This window comes from Notechis scutatus, chromosome 15 (assembly GCF_049901735.1).
Source record: "Notechis scutatus isolate UNSWTSFEM ecotype Mainland chromosome 15, rNotScu1.2, whole genome shotgun sequence".
NCBI classification, from domain to species: Eukaryota; Metazoa; Chordata; class Lepidosauria; order Squamata; family Elapidae; genus Notechis; species Notechis scutatus.
In genome coordinates, this window is record NC_142023.1 from 3319483 (window position 1) to 3343889 (window position 24407).

The 24407-nt window shown below is 46.6% G+C and overlaps 1 protein-coding gene across 11 annotated transcripts in view; it reads right to left on the reverse strand.

Moving 5' to 3' along the window:
• SPTAN1 (spectrin alpha, non-erythrocytic 1) overlaps positions 1–19696 on the reverse strand; it is a 75467-nt gene extending 55771 nt beyond the window's left edge. For 7 of the 11 annotated variants that reach the window (XM_087944048.1, XM_087944044.1, XM_087944047.1 and 4 more), the window contains exons 1-9: positions 19546–19656; positions 15746–15796; positions 11254–11493; positions 11007–11132; positions 7002–7142; positions 5258–5404; positions 3340–3473; positions 2076–2220; positions 619–773 (exon numbers count right to left, since the gene is read on the reverse strand). In XM_087944048.1, coding sequence (XP_087800174.1) covers positions 619–773; positions 2076–2220; positions 3340–3473; positions 5258–5404; positions 7002–7142; positions 11007–11132; positions 11254–11493; positions 15746–15778 — 1121 coding nt within the window. In that variant the 5' untranslated portion in view covers positions 15779–15796; positions 19546–19656. Of the gene's footprint in view, positions 1–618; positions 774–2075; positions 2221–3339; positions 3474–5257; positions 5405–7001; positions 7143–11006; positions 11133–11253; positions 11494–15745; positions 15797–19545 lie in introns of all 11 variants that reach the window. The other 4 variants (XM_087944049.1, XM_087944046.1, XM_087944041.1 and 1 more) reach the window with 2 other exon arrangements.
• Between the last annotated feature and the right edge of the window lie 4711 nt (positions 19697–24407).

The following is a 24407-nucleotide window of genomic DNA, read 5'->3' on the forward strand; positions in this document are numbered from 1 at the left end:
TTCTCCATCCTGTCACCCCAGGTCCATGATAGTGAACCTATGGCAACGCTTGCCACAGGGGGTGCTCAGAGCCATTTTGTGCCAGCACGTGAGCTGCAGGCAAACTTACTTCACGGCACATGCGCGTGCCTCACAGCTCATTCTTCGGCTTGTTGGAGGCCTTTTTCGGCCGCCCAGAGGCTTGAGGACAGCTTCTACAGCCTCTGCAGGCCGAAAAATAGGCCCGTTTCGTCAATTCCTGTATTTCCAGAAATAACGGAAGTAACAAAACGGGCCTATTTTTCAGCCTGCAGGGGCTCTGGGAAGCCGAAAAAGGCCTCAAATAGGCTGGAAGGCACAGGGCAGGTAAGGGGGCGGCTTGGGGGGGGGGGATTGCACGCACATGCACAGGGGGAGTGGTGTGTGTGCACACCTTGCCTTCTGGGTGCTGGCATGTGAGCGTGCGCACGTAAGCGCGCGCGCAATTTTTGGCACAGGAGACCCCAAAAGGTTCAAGGTTCTGTGTTGCCTGCCTGCCTGAACTCTGCCACAACCGAAAACTTTCTCCCTCTCTCTCCCATCTTCGTTTCTTTTGCCACGTTTTGTTGCTTGGGGGCTACGAGCACGATAGCATCTTACCTGTACGAGTCGTTCAGGCGTGCGTGCCTCTCAGCAGCCCGGGTGCGAATCTGCTCCCAGTTTGCAATCAGCTCCTCTCGCTTCACGTGGATCTGAGAAGCGCTGAGAGGGTGAGACTCCTGCAGCCGGTCAGCCTCTGCACCCAGAGCCTTCACCTAAACACGGCGGAGAAACGTAGATTAACCCCCAGAGCAATAGAAGCCGTGGGAAAAAAAGGAAGCAACAATTAAAGTGGTTAACAAGAACGTTAAGAACACTGCGTCAAACTCTTAAAAATGCCCACGTATTATTGACAAATATCATCATCACTTTTTAATGACCCCCATAATCCCTTGCGGGTTAGAGTTCTGGGCAACTCAATGGAGCTGAGTGCTTACTGGCCGGATGCCCTTCCTGTCACCAATGCGGAGGGTTTTTTTTCCAGCAGATAAATTCTCATTGTGCCCAGAGAGGACTATCGGCCTCTACCTAGGATCGAACTCACAGTCTCCTGATTGTGAGGCGACAGCTGCACCTCTAGGCCACCACAACCACACTATTCTTTAGGAATATACTGGAAATAAATTAAGGTTACGGCTGTAACTGAGCAAACATGATTAGCACGTAACAGATTTTGGGGGGATTTTGCTCAACAACAACAAATCTTTTGTCACCGAATGAAACTAAACTGTGTTTTGACAACTGCAAAGAAGGGAATGAGCAGGAGTTGATTTAATTGATTCAAAGAGCTCTTTGTTCAACATGGACACAAATCCTTGAGGTTCTTCTGTGGGATTCTTTTGGGTGATTGAAAACAAAACCAAGACCTGACAAAAGGATCAACCCCTCACAAACCCATTCCCAATGTTGTGGCTCGCTGGCAGCCGGCAGCAGAATCGGACGATGGGGAAGAACGGGGACCAGTCTGGGAGTCTGGGGAGGACTCGGACGAGGGTCCTGCGTCCGATGCAGGGATGGGGCCAGGGCCATCTGGGAGTGGGATGCTGACCTTGGAGCCTCCGGAGTCTGGCAGCAGCGAGGCAGAGGAACAAGGGGAGCCTGTTCCCAGTGTGCGTATGCGCAGAGCTGCTAGAAGACGAGAGCAGCTGAGACAAAAGGGGCGACTCGGGAGTAAGGCTTGGAGGTGATTGCCCCTCCCATAAGGTATAAAGGACAGGCAAAGGTGAAGAAACCTTTGCAGGAAGCAAAGTCATTCACTCTGTTCAGATTAATAGTTGAAGCTCTGTGTGGACTTTGTTCTTCGGCTGGATTTTTACAGTTAATTTGGCACTTTAGTTATTGGCAGCCATTCAAAGGGGAGAAAGGTGGGTGCTTATCTCGAGGGACTGTTTGGGACTCATTACGGGCTGGGAATGAACATAATTCCCAGCATTGAAATAAAACAGGGATTGTTTTAACTGAGCGTGTGCTTAATTACGGTCTCGGAAGCCTTGCTCGGAACACCCAGTGGCACCCACCTTGTCTTCCAAAGCGGCCAGATCTCTCTCCAAGCCCTCATGTTTACGCAACAAAGCCTGCACGCTCGCAAGGTCTCGTCCGAAATCATCCGAAGCCATCAGCTGCTCTTTCTCCTTAATCCAGCTTATCGTTTCATCCACATCTCTGTAAATACAGACCGGCAATCAAAGTATGCCTTTCCCATGCATTCTCCGGTTTTGGAGGGAAGAGGGAAGGTTTGCAGGCAAACAAAAGTGATAGTCCCTCTGTGGCTTTATTTATATCCCAAGAAAGAATTTTTTATGAGGGAGACACAGAAGGGACAAACTCATCTCTGGTTAACGTTACTTTCTCAACACCTGATGATTTTATAAAGCATGTAAAGAATGGTTGCTGGAATTGGGTATGTCTAGTTTAATGAAAAGAAGGACTAGGGGAGACATGACAGCAGTGTTCCAGTATCTCAGGGGCTGCCACAAAGAAGAGGGAGTCAAGCTATTCTCCAAAGCACCTGAGGGCAGGAGAAGAAGCAACGGGTGGAAACTAATCAAGGAGAGAAGCAACTTAGAACTAGGGAGAAATTTCCTGACAGTGAGATTAATCAGAGGAATGGCTTAACTCTAGAAGGTGTAAATGCTCCAACACTGGAAGTTTTTAAGAAAAGACTGGATAACCATTTGTCGGAAAGGATATAGGTTTCCTGCCTAAGCAGGGGTGGACTAGAACAGGGGTCCCCAACCACTGGTCCGCGGACGTACCGGGCGCGGAACAACTCCTACCGGGCGCGGCTTGCTGAGCCGCCATCTTTTTCATGAAAAAGTGCTTCCGTGAGCTTTTCCGGTAGAAAGCTCACCGGAAGCACGTTTTATCAAAAAGATGGCGGCGCCAGCGCTCGTGAGCTTTTCCGGTAGAAAGCTCACCGGAAGCACGCTTTCATCAAAAAGATGGCGGCGCCAGCACTTCCGTGAGCTTTTCCGGTACAAAGCCATTTCTACCCGGAAAAGCTCACGGCGATGGCGCCATTTTCGATGAAAACGTGCTTCCGTGAGGTCACCGGAAGCACTTTTCATCAAAAAAGATGGCGGCGCCCAGCTGATGCCGTGACCGGGCCGCGGCGCCCAGCTGATGCCGGTACCGGGCGCGGCGCCAAAAGGTTGGGGATCACTGGACTAGAAGATCTCCAAAGTCCATTCCAACTCTGTTATTCTATTCTATCGTTTTCGTGCAAAAACTCAGGCAGGCGGCCATTTTTAATTGCGTCAACCCAACCGGTCAAACTCATACCTGTTAAATCGTTGCACCTCGGCGGCGCCGAACAGCTTCCCCTGCCTCTGAAGAGCCAGTCCTTTCAGCCGCTGCCAACTTGTGTTGACTTCATCCTGCTTAGACGTAATCAGCTCCTCTTCCGGGTGCTGTTCCTAGAAAGGGGAGAGCGGAGAATCTTTGGGTGGTTCTTTCACGATCGGAAAGCCAACGGCTTACTGCCTGGCACCCAAATCTCAATCGTTCCACAAAGGGGACTAATACCAGAATTTGTTACATCTTCCGCCCATGTCCTGGAAATGCTTTGGACTTGGGTGTCAGCTGTCCCGACTAGTGAACCCAAAGTAAGGAAACACTCTCGCAAGCTTTGAATTCCCAAAAGTAAAAAACTTTATTTGGGTACGCCGTTTTGGTACCGATGAAAGAAAATCAGTTCTGGTTTTCCCGCACAGATGCTTGCCTAGTTAAAGAATAGCTTCCCCCTTCTCCACACCCCTGGTCTAATTACGAGACGTCTTGTTTGTTGTGGGAACAGTCCCTCTCTTTCTCCAACACCTGCAGGGGTGACCTTGATGGTTTCCATGCTCTCACGATCTCCGCGTACATTCTCGGCATTCCATTCCCCCCTTCCCTGCCCACCAGTCCATTGGCAAGTTGAAAACCATTAAGGGTTGACAGAAGCAATCTTGACACTTGGTCACAGAGCTACTATCCGCTGTAGAACCATTCCCCCCGTCCACCCACTCCCAGTTTGTGTTCCTGGATTCACACCCTTTAAATCCTTAACGTGCGGGACAAGAGAAGTGCCAAGTTGGGTGGGGTAGGGCTGCCTTAAATCCCTTTCAGAGGTCAGGAAACACGGGTGTTTTGTTTTGTTTTGTCATTTTGAGAAGGGCACAGAAAAATGGCCATGCTACAATGAGGCACTTCAGAAGTTTCTAGCCGCAAAAAAGCAGCTAAGGAGCTCCATGTTCCTTAGGAATGACGGAAAGCAGAATGGATGGTGTGATAGGTAAGGTAAGTATTCCTTTAAAAATATATAGCTATAGTAATGCCATATTTAGCCTTCAGGTGAACTAAAGACAGGGTTAACCTAAAGGGTTAATATTACAGGTGGAAAGTATTGACTCCAAGACATGGGCAGGGCAAGGCAGGGCATGCTTACTGGGCCAAAAGCCCAGCCCCAACTGGAATAAGCACTTTCTGCATGGTTGCAGGTGCACTAGAAACATTTCACATTAAAGTTTCAGGGAGGTGTGGCAAGATGAAAGTCAAATGCCCAAGGCCGCAGTGTTGTGGCCCATCAGCTGGCAGCAGACTCGGAGAGTGAGGAGGTTGGGGAGGAGCATGGGCCAGTCCTGGAGTCTGGGGAAGGCTCTGATGAGGGCTCTGTGTCGGAGGCAGAGATGGGGCCAGGGCCATCCGACAGGTATCCGCTGCCTTCAGAGTCGGAGATCAGTGGGGAAGAAGAGCAGCTGGAGCCTGTTCCCAGTGTGCGCATGCACAGAGCTGCCAGAAGAAGGGAACAGCTAAGGAACAAGGGTCGACTCGGGAGTAAAGCCACAGGTGGACAGTGAGTGGCTCCTCCCAGAGGGAATAAAAGAGGAGCGAAAAAGTGGGGTTTTGGAGGAGACAATTTGTTCACTTGGGTGAAGATCTGTTTGTGCGTTCTTGCTAATTATTGTCTGCTACAATGCGGCATCTGAAAGATATCGGCCTGGCAACTCTCCAAGCCCGATAAAGGTCTGTAATTGTGGAATCTCTTGAAAGACAGTTGGCCGGGATTTTGCTGGAGAGGAATTCACTGTAAACTAAATAAAAGGGCTTTTGTCGAGACAAGGAGTCGGCTTCGTGCTGTCGGGGAAGCCTAGGTCAAAACACACAGGATCTAAGCAGCCCACCCATGCCAGCGGCTCCCACCATCGCTCGAGTGTCTGACCTGGATCAACTTGCTGGCAAACTGGTTCACTTCGTTCACCCTCTCCTCGTGGGCTGCCAGGTCCGTCTGGAACTCTTCAAACTTCTTCTGCAACACCTCCACGTGCTCAAGGTCCTGGCCCAGCTCCTCCGAGGTTACAATGGCCTCCTGGGAACAACAACGACGAAAAGCTCGGTCAGCAGGCTAGGAGAGGAACAGACCGGGATAACTGGTCCGCAGTGGCAGCGCTTGGTGAGCTTTTAAAGGGTCTGAGAGAGTTAAGACCTTCTCTTCTGAAAAAGAGCTGTAGATTGGAAGAGGGAATCTTGAATTCAGTGTTGGAAGATTGATTCTAGATAGTGAGTAAGCTACCATTCCCCCCCCCCAAAAAATAAGACCCTGTCTTATCATTTTTTTGCCACCAAAAAAGGCACCAGGTCTTATTTTCAGGGGATGCCATCCACTGACTAACCTCACTAGCATACAACACCCCCCAGGCCTCCTTTTCGCTGTCAAGAGGCCTTCAGGAACTTCTTCTGTGGGCGGCAAGGCTTTCCTGAAGCCAATAACAGAGCTCTGGATCGATCCAGAGCTTTGTTACCAGTTCCAGAGGCTTTCAGGAAAACCTGGCCAGCCTTGCCGGCTGCAGAAGAAATGGATCGGCAAGGCAGGTGTCGGGGTGTGCGAGGCCCGGCTACACCTGTCCAAAGATAAGGAGTAGGGCAGCTCCACCACCTGCATCTGCACCCTAGCTTAATTTTTACTTGTGCACTCTGGAGTGGGCAGGGTCTTAATTAGGGCTTATTTTGGGGGTAGGGCTTATATAGGGCACACGTGTAAGGATCAAGCTAGGGCTTACTTTCAGGGTAGGTCGTATTTTCGGGGAAATAGGGTAAGCTAGCCAGGTGTTCTATTGGAACATTGAGAAAATGTTTCCCCTTTGTTAATCAGTTTCCTGGTTCCGTCCCAGATTTAAATCAAGGCCAGTGGATCTCCCAAACCTGCTACTTATCCTTATCCTTCGCTTCTTTAAAAGCACAATTCTGCTTCCCCAATGAAACACAGTTAAGCCCCTGACGGACCACCACAATCGATCCCCAAATTTCTGCCGCCAAGAGAGGCATTCGTTGAGTGAACTTCGCCTCGTCTTATGGCCTTTCCTGCGCACCCTTGTAAAGGGAATCACTGCTGAGGTTACATCAGCAATAGGGTCGCTAAGGGAACCTGGATCCCCCGTTGACTTTGCAGGTCAGGAAATTGCAAAAAAAAAAGTGATCAAACGATCCCGGGACTCCGCAACTGATCCTGGGACTCTGTAAACATAAGTCAGTTGCCAGATTTTGAACATGTGACCATCGGAATGCAACCTCAACAGTTGTTAAGTGTGAACAACGGTCATGAGTCCCTTTTTTCAGTGCTGTTGTAACTTCAAACGGAACTATCTTATTTAGAATAGAATGAGCTGGAAGGGACCTTGGAGGTCTTCTAGTCCAGCCCCCTGTTCTCTCAAGCAGGAGAACCTACACCATTTTAACTTTCACTGTTCTCATTAAGTTCTTGTTTTGAGTTCACCCCATTCGTTGAAAACATCATTGGATCTAACAATATGTTCCATTTTAAAAACATTTGAGAGGTATAAATGCCTTGATTGTTGATAACCAGACTGGTATTTTCAAATAATGTTGTTCCCTTGTTTTCTCCCATTAGACCTTCAAAGTAAAAAAACGAAACAACTAAGTCCAGGAAGGGCTGTTGACGCAGAGACCTTGTCATTGATCCAATCCAACACATCCCCGCATTCTCGTAAGTACTGCACCAGCTTCTGGGCATGGAACAGCCTGGCCCCTTTCTCTCGCATCTTCTCCAGAAGCAGTTCCCACATCCGGTGAAGCTCCTGCAGTCGACTCTGGGGAAGAAGGACGACAATAACCATGACTTGCCTTAGACACACACACACACACACACACACACAAAAGTTGCTCATATGAGCCGATTTAACGTGAATATATTTTTACTTCGGGCTGAGCTGTACAGGCTCCTCATAAACAAAACAGCAATGGCAATAGGACTTAGACTTATATACCGCTTCACTGTGCTGTATAGCCCTCTCTAAGCGGTTTACAGAGTCAGCCTCTTGCCCCCAACAATCTGGGTCCTCATTTTACCCACCTCGGAAGGATGGAAGGATGAATCAACCTTGAGCTCTGATCAGCTTGAACTAATGGCAATGGGCAGAGTTAGCCTGCAGTACTGCATTTTAATAACTGTGCCACCACAACTCTTAGATATAGATATATACAGTAGATATGATAGATAGATGATAGACAGACAGACAGACATAGAAATAGATAGCAATAGCCCTTAGACTTATATACCGCTTCACGGTGCTTTACAGCCCACTCTAAGCAATTTAAAGAATCAGCCTCTTGCCCCCAACAATCTGCGTCCTCATTTTACCAACCTCAGAAGGATGGAAGGCTGAATGAACCTTGAGCCAGTCAGGTTCGAACTGCTGGCAATGGGCAGAGTTAGCCTGAAATACTGAATACTAACTACTACGCCACCACAGCTGATGATAGAGAGAGAGAGGGAGGGAGGGAGGGAGGATAGATAGATAGATAGGGTAAGAGCCAGTCAGGATTGAACTACTGGCAGCTGGCAGCCAGCAGAATTATCCTGCAGTACTGCATTCTAACCACTGCGCCACCACAGCTCAGTGCTCACCAAATGCTACAAGGCAGCTCTGCGGCCTGAATTCAGGATTTTAAGGAGGGAACCAAAATATTGGCAAAGTCAACAGACTCTTGTGGAAGGTGAAGAGAGAGAGAGAAAAAAAAACCCGGGGGAAACACCATCCATCAAGCAACCACTTGCAAACACAAAGCATCAACCTGTTTTACTTGGCAACAGTCCTCTGTTCTGGGAACATCAATTAAAGCCAGATTAGAGAGGTCTCTCTTTGACACAGGCAGACCTGTTGAAAGTATGCGGTTTTAACGTTTGTAAGTTGTCACGGTACGTTGCTCAAAGGGGAAACTCAATAGAGTTGGAAGGGACCCTCAGAGGTCTCCTAGTCCAACCCTCTCTGCTCTGGCAGGAGACCTTATACTGCTACAGACAAATGAGGGTCCAAAGCAAACCTCCAAGCAAGCCGTTGCTTGAGGCCGAGGTGGGTCTAAACTTCCTCTCGGATAATCCGCAGAGGGCAAGAACAAAGGTTTCTTGCTGGAAACAAATCAGCCACCAGAACATGCCTGGAAAGTTCCCCGCATCCTGACATCGTATTTCAGGGAGGGGAGACATAGCTCAGGATCGTGTCTGTGAAATGATGAGGAAGTTCTGAAGACATGTCATGCTCCTGTCGGAATCTGATTTGGAGGGGGAGGCCAAGCAGCTGACAGGAAGTGGGAGTGTGGCTCCGTTGGCTGTGGAGGAAACTAGGGAAGGGCAAAGGCCGGCTGGGCAGAGCCGGGGAGAGGTAGAGCAAGGGAGAGGGAATTCAGAGGAAGACCCAGGCCCACCCGCTCTTCCTCCTAGGGCACGCAGGGAGGAACGGAGAAGAGAGCAATGTGGGTTGCATGGCTTACGGGGGAGGAAAGGGCCCTGATACCCTTCATTAGCTGCAGCTGGGAACACAGTGTTTAAAAAGGGAAGCTGAGCACAGCCAACTGTTGAGAGCAAATCATGAATTATCTGGTGTCATAGAGGTGTCTTCCCAACTGCGTGTGTTTTGCTGGCCTTTCAAGTCTGCAATTCCTTCTCCTGCCCCGTCAAGTTAATTATTTCAGTGTGGTTTGTGTGGATTTTTAGTTACAGTTTGTATATACTTTGTTTTCGGACTGAATTTCCTCTGCTTAAAGGCTGTCCTTGGGAGAGTTTTTTCTCCAGCCGAAGGTAACCTGGACATTGGGGGCAAAGTTGGAGGTACTAAAGGGACTCTTCTTACTTATGTGATTGGTTTGCCTTTGTACCACACCCCAGGTCATCATAGGACATTGACTTTGTCATGGGAGGAGGTTCCCTCCTATTCTGAGTAATATTCAGGTGAGTGTTAAAAGGGCACTCTGGGGTTTTGTGATCTGCAATGGTTTTTAAGCCCTTTTGGACCCTTAGCATGGCCGGGAAAATTAGGATAGGCAAGGATGCCCTTTGTGGTTTGAGGTTCAGGGGAAAGCCTCATTTCCCTAGACAAATTGGGTGGAAGAATTTCCTTCATGACCAAGAGTGTCCACCCTTGGGCTGATTTGCATAAGGAAGCCCTTATGCAAATGGTTGACATTGATTTACATCAATTGTGTAAAGTATTGTCAAGTGCAAATGGGACGTGACCTAAAAGACATTGCTTGCCTAATGGCATCGTTAGGTAAACAGCAGGAATGAAAGGGAAGTTTGTTTCATTACAGTTGAGATGTTGCTGAACCTAAAATCGACATTTTTCCACCCTTCCCTCTTGTCTCTGGGTTTTTAAATCTCAGAGGGTCTCTTTGGGGGAGGAGGGAGGGAAGGAGACCCAAGGGAGGGTACACATGATATTAAGGAATACGTGTCAGGATGCAGTCCGGGGTGCCATTCGTATGAAAAGAGACATGTTTTTTGTGTGTGTGTGTGCCATGCAGAGGAATTCTCCAACTGAAGGGAAACGAGAGAGGCACAGCTGAATTCAGAGGGGGGAAAAAACCACAGAGGCATTCAAAGAACAAGAGTTCAAAAAAAAAAGAAAAAGAAACCACTACAACACACCACCCACATAGCCACCTACTCGTATGTGGGCCCCAACCTGGGTGGTGGTGACTATTGGGCGCTGGGCAGTCCTGTAAGGGGTGAAAGACTGAACAGACAGATTACCATGGCAGAGAGAACGAAAAATGTCCCCAGAGCTACCACCCACCGCCCATTCATAAGTTGGGAGAAGCTGGGCTTTGCTGGCCATGTAACTTGTGAACGATACCGAGAGGTGGCTCTTCTGAACGTGGGCTTCAACCAAAGAAAGCCCGTGGGCTTCTCCATAATTAGAGTTAGAAAGGAGAGAGCCTTGTCAGGGAAACCTGGGCACTAAAAGTGTTTTTGGTTTTTTTCCCCCATGAGACCGGTCTATGAGGGCAACCTGGCCCTAATATGGGACAGAGCACGTCGCTTCCGTTTGATAGACCGGTCCCATCGGGGGGAAAAAACAACCCCATTTAATCTCTCCCCTGGTGTAGCCGACAAAGCGAGAGCCTGTGGCTTAGAGGTTAATATGCCTACCTAATGGACAAGTCGCCTGGGTTTGAACCCCAGAAAGGGGGAATCAAACTCGATTTCATTGAGGGCCACATTAGGGTTGTGTTTGACCTCCGGGGGTGGGCATGGCCAGCTTGATATCGCTCGATTCAGGGGTGCCTGTGGTGGCTCCCAAGTTCCATTTTTGCTGGCAGAAGCACCGTGGGCCCTTCGCTGTTTCCAAGGTGGCCCCCCACGGACCAGATCTAAGTGCCCCGGTGGGCTGGATGGGGCCCCTGGGCCTTCAGTTTGACCCCCCCGCAGGGCTAGCTGATGAGAGCTAAATAGCTCAAAACAGATCTAGGCTAATCTCCCTTTATTTCTTGGTCGGGAGGGATAAATTCAACGCTCGGCATTAAAACGTCTTCCGCAAAGGCAACCAGACAAGAGTGGATTTTTACTGCTGGGTTTTCGATTATTCATCGGCTGCTTTCAGCCCAGTTCAGCCGGGCAGATCCACCCTCCGCGATTCAGACCTGAAAGAAGATTGCTGGAGGCCATCCACACTCACCCGGATGACTTCCACGGCAAAATGCCCCTCATTGATCATCTGGTTCCCCGTCTCGTCCAGCTTAACGATGGCTCCAGAATTGGCCTGCACTTCAGCCTCAAAGGCTTGGTGCTTTTGCAGTTTTCCCTGGGGAGGGGGGAATATATAGATATATATATATATATAAAATGTAGGCCTCATCAGTTCTGCGCAGAGCTTTCCTGTGATACCTCAGCTGCTTCCACCCCACACCTGAGGAGGTCCTTACCTGCAGATTCGAAGGGTCTTTGTAGCTTTCATCAGAGGCGATCTGCAGCTTCTCCTGGATCCATTTCTCCAGCTCGTCTGCGTCCCGCTGGAAGAACTGGAACCGGTAGGAATCTTCAAGCTTCTGGCGCCTCAACGTGGAGAGCTCCTTAAACCGGTGGTACCGATCCAAAACCTGCTGCCGCCTCTCCTGGATGTCCTCGGCTGTTTCCAGCACTTTTACGCCCGTGGGATCCATCCTCTGGAAGGCAAAAGGTACCCGTGAAGACCAGGAGAGAATACAGGGAGTCCTCCACCTACGACCGCCCATGGATGGGGTGGCACTACCCCAAACAGACCCTGCGCGTAATCTCGGGGTTTTCCTGGACTCAAATGACTCCTGCTCAAAGAGCAGGTGGCGGGGTTGTGGCCTTTGCACAACGGCGGATTGTGCATCAGTTACGCCCTTTCCTGGATCAGCGGTCCCTACTCAGTCACTCATGCCCTGGTCACTTCCCGTCTTGATTATTGCAACGGGCTCTACATGGGGCTGCCCTTGAAGAGCATCTGGAAGCTCCAGTTGGTGCAAAATGCAGCAGCCTGCATGGTTTTTGTGCAGACCTCGGTGTGCGCATCTGTCACCTCTTCTGCGGGAGTTGCATTAGTTGCTGATTTGCTTCCGGGTGCAATTCAAGGTGCTGGTTGTCCCCTTTAAAGCCCTTCATGGCTTTGGGACCAGGTGATCTGAGGGACCGACTCTTGCCGGTCACATCTACCCGACCCAGCAGAGCAGGGAAGCAGGGAATGCTGCAGGTCCCATCCTCCTCCGTCCTTTCTGGCCACAAGCCCTCAAGTGAATCACCGCAGTTAGGTTAGTAATTAGGTGAAATCTGCCTTCCCCCGTCGACTCTGCTGGTCAGGCGTGACGCCGTCATAAATACGAGCCAAGCGCCTGGGTTTTGATATCCTGCCGCAGGGAGGCTTGCAATGGTTGTGCGAAAAGTGGTCGTAAGTCCCATTTTTTTCCAGTGCCGTTGTTAACTTCGGTCACTAAACAAACCATTGTTGAGGACTACCTGTACCTTGGATTCCCCACCGGCTGTAAACCAAGGGCTGCCTAGAAGCTCTCGTCCCCTGCCCCATGCGCCTGTGCAGACCGGGAGCTGCAAAACAACGCGCCTCTTTTGCTATTCACGTCGCACAATCTAACTTGCCCTTCAACTGGAATCTGTGTGTGTGTGTGTGTGTGTGTGTGTGTGTGTGTGTGTGTCTAGAAAGAAAAAAAGGCTCCCTTTGTAAGCCGAGGGAGAAAACTAAGTCAATTGGAAGTGAAGTGATGTTAGTGTGGGAATAATGCGCTGTTCTTTTTCCACAGGAACAAAACACACACAGTTTTGGAAGGAAGGAAGGAAGAAAAAAACCCTCCACGCACAACTCGCTGACATCAGCCGGGCTCTTGTCTGGCCAAAGCTGGAGAATCACACGCGCAGCCTGTCCACCGCAGCAGTGGCAGTGCTGCAGAGCGATGCAGCCTGCATGACCCCTCCCGAAGCTGGCCAGCCTGGGCCTCCGACGCTGGAGCGAGCCATTTATCGGGGGCTTGGGAAGCATTCATATCTTTTGTCCTCTACTACCCCACACCCCAAAATGGAGACCGTTTTTTTTTTTCTCTTCACACTTCTCTGGGGCGTTGATAAGGGAAGAACAGACTTTGCTCTCCGACTCACACACACACACACACACACTTGCAAAGGGGCCATCATCACATTCCACACATTTTCTGTTGCGCAGGACACAAACCGGGCCCCGCCCAACGACGCAACTGCCTTCTGCTGATAAGGTCAGAGAGACCGACGGAAACGTCCAGGCTGGAGAGGGAAGCTGGATTCAAAGGCTTATTATTTTGGTCAACTCCCTGGAAACCCCCCCCCCAAACCCACTAAACAGGCTGGACTTCCCGATTCTCACCCTCCCCAGTGGCTAATGGGAATTGGAGCCCTGGCACACGGGTAGGTTAGGAAAGCCTTGGTTGCCACAAGGGTTTACACAAACGTTTCAAAGGAGAGGCCAGGAAAAAGAGCTAAAGCTTCCAGATTGGAAGAGAGAAGCAATTCGAAATCGGTCAATTCTTTGCTTTTAAAGAGGCTTTTTGCTTTTTTTGGGGGGGGGGGGGAAATTGTGCACTCCCCGAGGTTTTGTCGAAACAACAATGGGGCAGATGTGAGGCTGATGGGCAAAGGGAGGGATGTTGGCGAACATCCCCCTTCAAAGCAATTAAAACACAAAAGAATGCCAGGCACCTGGTAGAGAATGCTGAACAAGGGGTATTTTTAGCCTCTGCAATGCAACAGCGATAATGCTAGCAACTGCCATTCAACAAAGGAAAAGCTGTTCCACATGGATGGATTAAAGGGGTTTTAGAACCCTGCTTAGGCCACAGGCCAAGTAATGGGATTTCCCACCCACCCCTTACTCCAAACTGGAATCCTGTATATTCTATGGCCCAGGGAAAACCTAAGCCACATAGGAAGAGCTTACTTAGCAAGACCACCCCAGAAGTGGGGTGCCAGCCTCCTGTTTTAACTGCTTCCAGGTGAAGTGAGTGGTTTTGTTCTACCTGTCCAGAGGCTACAGCCACATAGATAATACCTTTTCTAAGCTCTATGTCTAAGAGAGAGAGAAAAATATTTCATTTTAGCATCTGTGTGTTGCTGTGTTTTCTTCTGCACACCTCCGCCACGATGCCTAGTTCTTTTTCAACATGAAATTTTCTGTGTGTGTTTCTTCCTAAATTTTGTGTGTGTGTGTGTGTACATGTGCTTCTATCTCTTTAACATCCTGGAAGTGTACCCTAAATCTAGGCAGGGTTGGTTGCCTCAAGGATTTACACAAGCAGTTTTGAAGGGCTTTATTTTCAATCGTTTCCCTAATCTGAAATTCACTTTTCTTTTTGCTGCCACTGTAGGAAGCTTTTCTTGGTGAAAGAGTCACCTGTCGCATCTAGTTTAAAAGCCCAACAAGGTGTAAACACCTGTACCAAGAAGAAGGCACAGAAAAAGCTACTTTGCTGCAGCTTATGCATATATGCACTCTGGCACACGGGCGTAAACACCGGTTGTGCCTTCAACGACAAGGCGAAATATTTATTGCCAGTTACCCTAAGCAAATTCCTTCCTTGTGCAAAAGGAACAATGTCAGCAGGGCTCCCTTTTAATCCACCTTGCCTCGGGGACCATTGGAAGGCCTCCTGTCCAGCCTGAGGATAAACACTTAAAACGCCTTTTTAACTACCTTCTCATCCGAACAATCGGAACTGACATGCCAACAGGCGTCCCCCTGCATGGGCGTGCATTCCTCATTATTCCAGGAAAGCTGAAATAACCTTCCACCAAAGGCCAAATGTAAATTTGGTACTTGGGATTCAGCTGCATTAAAAATGAGCTGTCGGTATCGAAGTCTGTCTCTGTGAGCGGAAGAGCAATTCTGTATTGCAGGTATCATGCGGCAGAGGCAAAATTTGGACAGCCTATAAATTATTGACCTAGCCAGCCCCTTTTCCTTCTACGTCTATCGTGATTTCAGCTGACAGCATCTTGAGTGTTCTTCTTATCCTCCTTGAGGGGATCAATCAGGCGAGCGTGAATCTTCATTTTAATGTCCTGCCATCTTAGCAGGAAGAAGGGCCAACCTTGGTAGCATGCAGCAAAGCACCGGGAAATGATCAAACCCCAAATATCTGCGATTTCATCACTTTGTCTAAAACGCAACCTTTTAACAGTAGGTACTTTAATAGAGAAGTGAAAATAGCATCCAAAATCCAGCATAATGCCCAGGGGGGGTACACTGTTCCTTTTTATGCACAAGAATCCCTAAATATGCTGTTCGTTTCCATCACTATTTTAAGGGTAATGACCTTCAGTTACTGCCTTTGACTTTCAACCAAAATAAAGTAGAATTAGATCTTGCCTCTCTCAACTCTGAAATCTTTTATGGTTTGAGTTGAAAGAATAAAGAACGTTCAGATTTATCTATCAAATGAATAAGTGGCAACTTTGGGTACATTTTTAAAATATGCCCCCACCTCTAAATTAGTCATAATCATGCAGAGGTTAGCAAAAACTGCATTCTGTGCTAAATCACGCCAGGAAAAATCTTACACAGCATGGATAAACACATGCTAAACATGCAGAATCTAGAATTCACAGAATTTGCAGCTCATTTGCTCCAAATACATAAATATAATTTCCCTGGCTTTATTTTGTTTGTATCGATGGGCACCCGATAATACTTTGCCTCTTTCCTATTCTGACCATTTATATATATTGTAAAATGTTAATTGAAAACCCAGAAAAATTGCTTGGAAAAACAAAAGCATATTGAAGCATTCTGATTCCACTCCATGCACCAAAGACAGAATAAAACTGAGCGTTGAAAATGCTCTTTGTCATGAGGGCGAAAAGGGCAGGTACATCAAACAAGGAAAAATGTGATCCCACATGCATATTTCCAAATACCTGGGCTCTGACTTTGCGAAAGGACGACAACATGATGAAGGAGTTCAGAGTCTAAAAGGGAGGAGGGATACCAAGATAACGTTTTTATTAATTCTACGCTAAATCCATAATAAAGCTGCTATATTATTTTGTCATAATACCAGCCGTTTTCAAACATTAATTGCATGAAAATTAACCCATCCTATATGCTTACTAACTCCTTTACCTGGTTAAAATTAACTATTTTTTTAAAAAAAGTAAAACTGCTTCTCACTACTGTAATTTTATTAGATCAACATTCTTCTATTATTTCTGTCAATTCATTTAGGGTTTCTTACCAATGTGACAGAACTTTATTCCACAGCACAACTAAGTGCAAAATAAATCCAAGTTTAATTCCAACATAGACAATTTTGAAAAATCTTAACATGATTTTACAAAATCACTGATTTTTTTAATTTGGATTTATTGCTTTGCTTGAGCTTTTTAATTCCAAAACAAATGTTTCCTAGAATATTCTAGTAGCATCCTTTAAGTTCTTGTGCCAGAAGATTCTAGACTACAGTTTGATTCACTACCTACATTGAACCTTACCTAACTGGATTTGCTTGAAATTAATTCTCACTGTCTATCCCTAATGGCACTCCCTAAAGTCTAAATAAAATAAAATTAAGTAGCTGAACTGGAACCCATGTTTCAAAGCAAATAAATTAAAGAATGCAAGGCTTAAAATAATTCTATCGGTTAATGTAACAGAATTTTCACTGAATAAGGATATTGTGTGGCTAACAAGCTGTATTATATCAACAGCAATCCAAATACACTGCACACATATGCCAACACACCTCACCTCAAATCCTGTCGGTTTATTCTGTGCAGAGATAGGCAATTAAGAGAACTGGACTGATTAATTATTTTAAATGTAGAGGATTATATACTCTGATAAAGCATAAAGGACAAAGGATTTATGCCAGCCCAAGTCCTTTCTTTCTGTATGCAAGAGATCTTGAAATATGACAGGCTGTACAATCATTTTAAAAATTGTGGCATTTTAAGCATCATTAGCGCTCTTATACAGGCACTTTTTAAAAAGTCAGCTCATTTTCCAGGGTGCCCAATTTCCTGAAAATCCTGCTTTGGGGGAAACTCTTTTGCTGAGAACTGCCCCCTTCGCCTGCAAAACCCCTCCTTCGCCCTGCTATTCCATTCCGCCCAACCTAGCAGAGAGCGGAGGGCGTTTAACACAACAGTGGGACGCCATTGCTGCAAATCCGAGGTTAGGTGAACGTTCTCTTATATATATTTCCTTCTTTTTAAAAAATAAAAATAAAAATCAAACGGATGGATGACAAGTTTAGCCTTGTTCAAGCCTGGATCCCCGCTTTGCTCGTGGGGGGGGCAAAAGGCAGATCATTTGAAAGGGCGACGTGTTTAATTTGCCGGCCATAATTGAATCTGAATGAAATTCCTGCTGTTGCACAGGGCGGATCCTGCCTCTCCCCCACTCCACACACACACACACACACACACAAGGTCAGTTGTGCATATCCTTTCCAAGGGTGGAAGGAACAACCAGTCCACCAAGCCCAGGAAAACAATGCAGCACCTACCACACCCATCCTTATCCTTTTCTTTTTTTTAAAGCAAACCCAATGCAATTTCAGGTTTTGAGGAAAATTTGCAGGACTGAAAAGCTAAGGTGACAATACACAGCTAAGGATTTGCAAGCAGCCCTGATGCAGAGTACTGTACTAATAAATTATGGACAGAATGATCTCTTACAAAGGACAAGGGACTGAATGTCATAACTCAGATGAATTTAGGATATCATCTAGTGTTAAAATATGTTACTTTTCCAAATTCAAACAAGAGGGCTATCGTCTTCAGTGTGCTTTTTGACAGAAATAATACCCACGTACGATATATCCCAAAGGTGCTTTATTTCCAAGAGAGAACTTGACTTCTTTGTTTCTTTTCCTTTGAAAATGTTCTGCTTCTCATCCAAGAAACTCTTCAATTCAACAAGTCTTCAGTTCTTGGATGAGAAGCAAAATCTTTTCAAAGGAAAAGAAACAAAAAACAAAGAAAGTCCAGTTGTCTTTTGGGGGGGAAAAAAAAAGCATGTTTGGCACAAACATGGATCAGATGAGAATCTCCAGAGATATTTACACATGTATATATGCTCCCTGCTCTATAATGCCTCTGAAGGGCTTAGAAAAATATAAACTACAGAGTTTATTTTATACACGGCCAATACGCTGGAAAAGGCTGACAGATGAGAGGCAGATGGTTAGCAGGAAGTGCAAAGATTAAGTTTGGTGTGTACATGATTGATAAGGGAATGAAGGGTTAAGCAATTAGAGGGGTTTGTTTCAGTCGGGTTGGGAAAAATATTTCAAGTTCCTTAGCATTTTCCTAGCCAAAATGCATTTTAATTCATCTGAAGATTCCCTGTCTGTAGCAGACTTAATTTTAATGTGCTGGGTTGTCCATTGGCTGGAATCAAAATGGGATTTTATTTGGGGCTTTCAACTTTTTCCCCTAGCAAATAATTCCATAGGGTTCATGTCTTTAAGAAGCCTATGACAAATCAAATTCATACAAGGAGACGACAATGACCTGAGAAATAACCACCACAACATAACCCTACAATTGTGGAAATTGCAATATTTTGAAAAAAAAAAAAAAAAGAGATGGATACAAGGAAACAAGCAGACCTCCAGTTCTGCCTGCTTTGTCAATTTCCTCCCAAGAATGGTTAAATGGAAATAAAAACATTTAAATAGCTACAGTTTCTCTTTGCTCCTTCTTTCTATAAATATTATTTTAATGGAAATATTGTTTCCTCCACACATTTGGAAGATGTTCTCAACAACAGTTCAATATACAAACTGATTAGGATTACACTGAACTATATGCCCAGATCAGGAATCCAGTTCCTTTCCTACTTCTTCAGAGGAAGACAAGTCTCGCTTGCCCACAAAATCTTACTCCCAAGGCTGAGGTATGTACTCCCCATTCCAACTGCCCTGCAACCTGATCGCCACAAATTCAAATTATGCCTTGCTCCAAAGCCAAAATTCTTAGGATGCTGCAGCTACACAACCCTCAAAGAACACGAACGGAAAGCCCACCCTCCCAATGCATTCAAAGCCTCTCATTGAAAGCATATTGCCTGAAAAATTAAAATTTACTACCAAATGCTTATTCCTTTGCAAAGTCTACTACTAGCTAGGTTTACAGGAGGGGCGCTTGACCATAAGGCAATCCATATTTGTATTTAATTGGACGTGTGAAATCAACCCCTGCGCATTTGAACTGAATGAAACCGGAGGAATACAATTGTAAACCATGATTTTAACACCAGGCACGGCAGGTTTGAGTCCATCAGTCATGGTTAACCCAAACCAGCTGGGTGTGCAACAGGGAAACCTAACCTGCAGGTAAGAAATCGTGTGAACAAGAGTCCCTAATATACAAGCTGGGGCGTTTCCCCCCTTTCCTTTCTGAATGCAGAAGGCTGGATGAAATCCAGCTTTCCAGACTTTGGATACCTTAAAGATTCCAAAGCCCATCATCCCCCGCCGTGGGAAAGCCGGCCTGGGGCCGCTGGAGAGGAGCCAGGCTGCAATGCAACCTTAAAAGATGCTTTGAAACACCTAAAGCGCCTTACCTGCCCACCCGGCGCAGGCGCAGAAGGCGCGCGCTCCTCCAGGGCGCCTAAAGAGGGCGCTCTGAAGCCTCGCCCATCTTTCCGCCCCGCGCCCGGCCCCCCCGCCTTCCCCGGCCGCCCTGTCCTCCCGCTTCCTCCTCATCCTCACCGGGTCGGTTCGAAGGGCTCTCTCGCTCGCTCTCCCCCACCACACCTCGCTTCTCCTCAGTCCGCCACGCGCGGATCCTCCCCTCCTCACAAACCCCTCAGACACCGACTGCGCTCCGCCGGCGCCGACGCCCCTCTTTATAAGATGGCCCGCGGTGACGTCATCGCCGCAGAGCCGGCCGCAGAAGCCGAAGCACGCTGGGGGTGCGGGGGGGCGGAGCTGGAGCGTCGGAAAAACCCGAAGCGGAAGGAATGCGAGCGGCCGAAGGCGCCCGAACGGGGCCGGAAAGAGCCGAAAGCTTCAAGGGCAAATGTCTGGTCGGTTGGTAATACCGGACAGACTGCAAATCGGTGGTTTCTCCGCATGACGTCATTTCGTTGTGTTGCTCAGCCAGAATAATAAAAAAAAACTTTAAAAAGCTTATTCGGATGTCCTCCACCCTGGCGCTGCACTTTGTCTGATGCTGTCCTACAGCACCACCCTGAAGGGAAACTGAAGCATGGTGTGGTAGGCTCGGCTGGACTAGAAGACCTCCAAGGCCCCTTCCAGCTCTGTTTTACTATATCCAAAAGCCACCTTTGGGGGGGGGGATGCACTGAATTTTGTATAATTTTTTGGGGGGTGGGGAAATCGGTCTCCCCCACCTATGTAAGCTGAGTCCTCCCGAAACCAACATAATAATAGATTCCCCCCCCCCAAGTTTTCTGCACCCACTTCAATCCACATGTGGGCGGGATCTCATAATACATTTCAGCTCATTCCTTTTCTGCACCCCAAAGCCCAGAAATAGCATGCGTGCGCACACACACACACACACACTTCATTTGATCCCAGCGATTGTGCTTTTGCTAGTCAATCTTGCACAGGTAGAATAGAATAGAATAGAATAGAATAGAATAGAATAGAATAGAATAGAATAGAATAGAATAGAATAGAAAATATGGAATGGAATAAAATAGAACAGAAAATAGAATAGAGATTAGATTAGAACAGAACAGAATAGAACAAAAAATAATAGAACAGAGATTAGAATAGAATGGAATGGAATGGAACAGAATGGAATGAATAGAATGGAATAGAATAGATTAGAATAGAATAGAATAGAACAGAACAGAACAGAACAGAGATTAAATTAGAATAGAGATGAATAGAATAGAATAGAATAGAGATGAATAGAATAGAATAGAGATGAATAGAATAGAATAGAATAGAATAGAATTCTTTATTGGCCAAGTGTGATTGGACACAAAAGGAATTTCCCTTGGTGCAAATGTTCTCAGTGTACATAAAAGAAAAGATACATTCATCAAGAGTCAATCATCAGGTACAACACTTAATAATAGTCATAGGGTACAATAAGCAATCAAATCAAATACTCAAATAAGACCCTCGGATGATAATTACTTGATTTTTGCATGCACCAAAGGTGCAACTAGTGATGAACGGCCTAAGTCTATTCTCATGACTGCATTTATCTCGGTTAATCAATCAATCAAACCCTGTTTTCTTTCTCTCCACCTTTTATCCTCTCATCAAGGCTAAATTGAGCTTAATAGCTGGACCAAAAACCACAAGTAGGAATTCAATACCAGTTGTTCTCCTAGACCAGTTAGTCAAATGGAAAGTTTGGGACGGCTGGTCTTTTTATTCTTATTATATTCTCAGGTAGGATTAAATGCCAGAGTCTATGTAGGGTTTCTTCCAAGCAAATCTGCACACCTTCCTCTCCAAACTCCCCAGTCTTTTTTCAAGAGGCAATTGGACTTTCTGTTTCTTCGTCGAAGACATTTCGCTTCTCGTCCAGGAAGCTTCTTCAGCTCTGACTGGATAGTGGTGGGAATGGAAGGGTTTATGCTCCTTGCAGACAGCTGGTCATTTGCACCCTTTTAGAGGGTCATTGAGGCCATTTGGAGGTTTGATCTGTTTACCTGAGTGGTGCAAAAGGGTGTGGAGCCTTCTTGGAACTGTTGAAGCTGCCTCAACCACTCTCTAAAATCCTTCTATTCCCCACCATCCAGTCAGAGCTGAAGAATCTTCTTGCATGAGAAGTGAAATGTCTTCAAAGAAAAACCCAGAAAGTCTAGTTGCCTCTTGAAAAAAGCATCTTTGGGACAATCCTGGCCTAGATGACTGAGAATCTCCAGACATTCCTCTCCAAAATAAGCAGCTTCTTCTAGCCAGTTCCTTCTCTCTCCCAACGGCAAGAGAAGGGAATTATTGACCAATACACCCACTGCTGCTGCTTCCTAACTTTCTCCATCTTGATTGTCCAAAGCAAGATCGTTCAATTCACCCTTGGCATCAACTTGGAACAGATGCTGGAGAATTGGAGCCAAGCTTTGCTTCCTTTGTTCTTTTATTTAAATATATATATATAGTTTTTTAAAAGGACAAGCTGCAGAGTATTAAGCTGCAGCAGCACCCACAGCCAGGAGACCGCAACGGCACCGGCATTGTCTGGAAGGAACACAACTTATCGCAATTTGGATGAGGAAGAGATGCTGATGGGAGCCTTCCTTCCTCCAGGTTCTGCGTTTTGCTTGGACGCCAAGATAGTTATTATGAATTTCCCAGGCATCTTTGGATGCAGCAAAACGCCAAATCAACATCAACCTCCCTTTCGGATTGGAGAGGCCCAGGATTGCTGAGTTAAGTTTCATATTCTAGATAGCTACTGACGCACTAAATTCATTGATTTGCAGTGGTCTGACAATCTTATGTGAGCCTGCTCCAAAGGACTGATTCCCAGAAACATATGGATGTAGGTTAAACAAATAATTTCCTCAACACTGTCCAACTATTTACAAAGTCTGCACTACTATTACTATTAATCTTCTCATTGTTCCTATCAACCATCCTCTCCCACTTGTGACTGTAGGACTGTAATTTTGTCGCTTGTATCCTTACAATTTATATGGACTGTTTCCTAGTATGATTTGATTGCTTATTGTATGCTGTGACTATTATTAAGTGTTGTACCTGATGATTCTTGACTCTTGACGAATGTTATCTCTTCTTTTATGTACCCTGAGAGCATTTGCACCAAGACAAATTCCTTGTGTGTCCAATCACACTTGGCCAATAAAAAGAATTCTATTCTATTCTCTAAGCGCATACAAATCGCTGCCAGGGTTTTTGAAAGATCTGAGTCATTTCCCCAAGTCTTTTATTATTTCCATTATGGTCTAAAGCTGGGGTCCCCAACCCCCCCGGACTGGGGACTGGCACAGGGCCATGGCATACCAGCAACCAGGCCACGCAAAACAAGAGAAGCCCCATCCTCCGGATGCAGGCAGCACGCAAAACCACGCACCCTCTGGTCCACAGAAAAAAAAAAATTCTCGGTGGAACTGTTCCCCAATGCCCAAAAGATAGCTGCTGGTCTAAAGCAGGGGTCAGCAACCTTTGTTGTGGCTTGCCAGCAGCCTGTGCAGACGGCAGCAGAATCGGACAGTGGGGAAGAACGGGGAACTGTCCGGGAGTCTGGAGAGGACTTGGACGAGGGTCCTGCGTCCGATGCAGAGATGGGGACAGGACCATCTGGGAGTGGAGTGCTAATTCCAGAGCCTCCGGAGTCTGGCAGCAGCGAGGCAGAGGAACAAGGGGAGCCTGTTCCCAGGATGTGTATGCACAGAGCTGCCAGAAGGCAAGAGCAGCTAAGACAAAAGGGGCGACTTGGGAGTAAGGCTGGGAGGTGATTGCTCCTCCTCAAAGGTATAAAGGAAGTGCAAAGGTAGAGAAACCTTTGCAGGAAGCAAAGGTTCACTTGTTTGGATTAACCCCTGAAGCTGTGTGGACTTTGTACTTCAGTTGGTTTTTTATAGTTAATTTGGCACTTTAGTTGTTGGCAGCAATTCAAAGGAGAGAAAGGTGGGTGCTTATCTCGGGGGACTGTTTGGGACTCATTACGGGCTGGGAATGAACATAATTCCCAGTGTTGAAATTAAACCAGAATTGTTTTAACTAAGCATGTGCTTAATTACAGTCTCAGGAAGTCTTGGTCAGAACAACCTTAAACACTCAAAGAGCCATTTGGATCTGTTTCCCACAGCAAAAAAAATACCGGGAGCCACAAAACCTACTGGGGGTTGAAAAGCTCAATCAATCGCGGGCTGGCGGGTGTCACACATTGGCAGTTGTGATGCATATTTTGAGCGACAGGGAGCCGCCCCGAGGGATGAAAAGAGCCACATGCAGCTCTAGAGCCACGGGTTGCCGACCCTTGGACTAAAGAATTGTTCTTCCACAATTCTTTTAAGATGCAAATTGTACGTATCCTCCAGCCCTGGAATTCAGTACAGGTTAGTCTTCGACTTACAAACAGTTCACTTAGTGACCATTCAAAGTTACCACGGCGCCGAAAAAAAGCGACTTGTGGCCACTGTTGACATCTACAACCCTGTGGTCACGGGATTTCCATTCGGGATGCTTGACAACTGACTCACGTTTATTGACAGTTTGCCATGTGTCCTGGGGTCATGTGATCTGCCATTGGTGACCTTCTGACGAATGAAGTCAAGGGGGAAACCAGATTCACTTAATGACGGCGTTACTCATGTGAACAACCGCTGAACAAAGGTGGCAAGGAAGTCATGACATGGGGCAAACTTTTCACTTAGCAATATAGATTTTGGGCTCAACTGGGATCGTTAAGTTGAGGGGGTCTCCCTGTACGAAGACCACATTATGAGTTCCATCTCGAAACTAAGCCAATAAGAAAGAAACCAAAGTTGTAAAAAAATAAATAACCTGAGATTATAAATTCTGAGCCTTTACTTTGAAAACAGGCGTGCGTATACATTAAAATAAGTTACTCAATGAAGTCTTTAAAATAAAGTTCATTTGAGCTTTCATGGCATTCA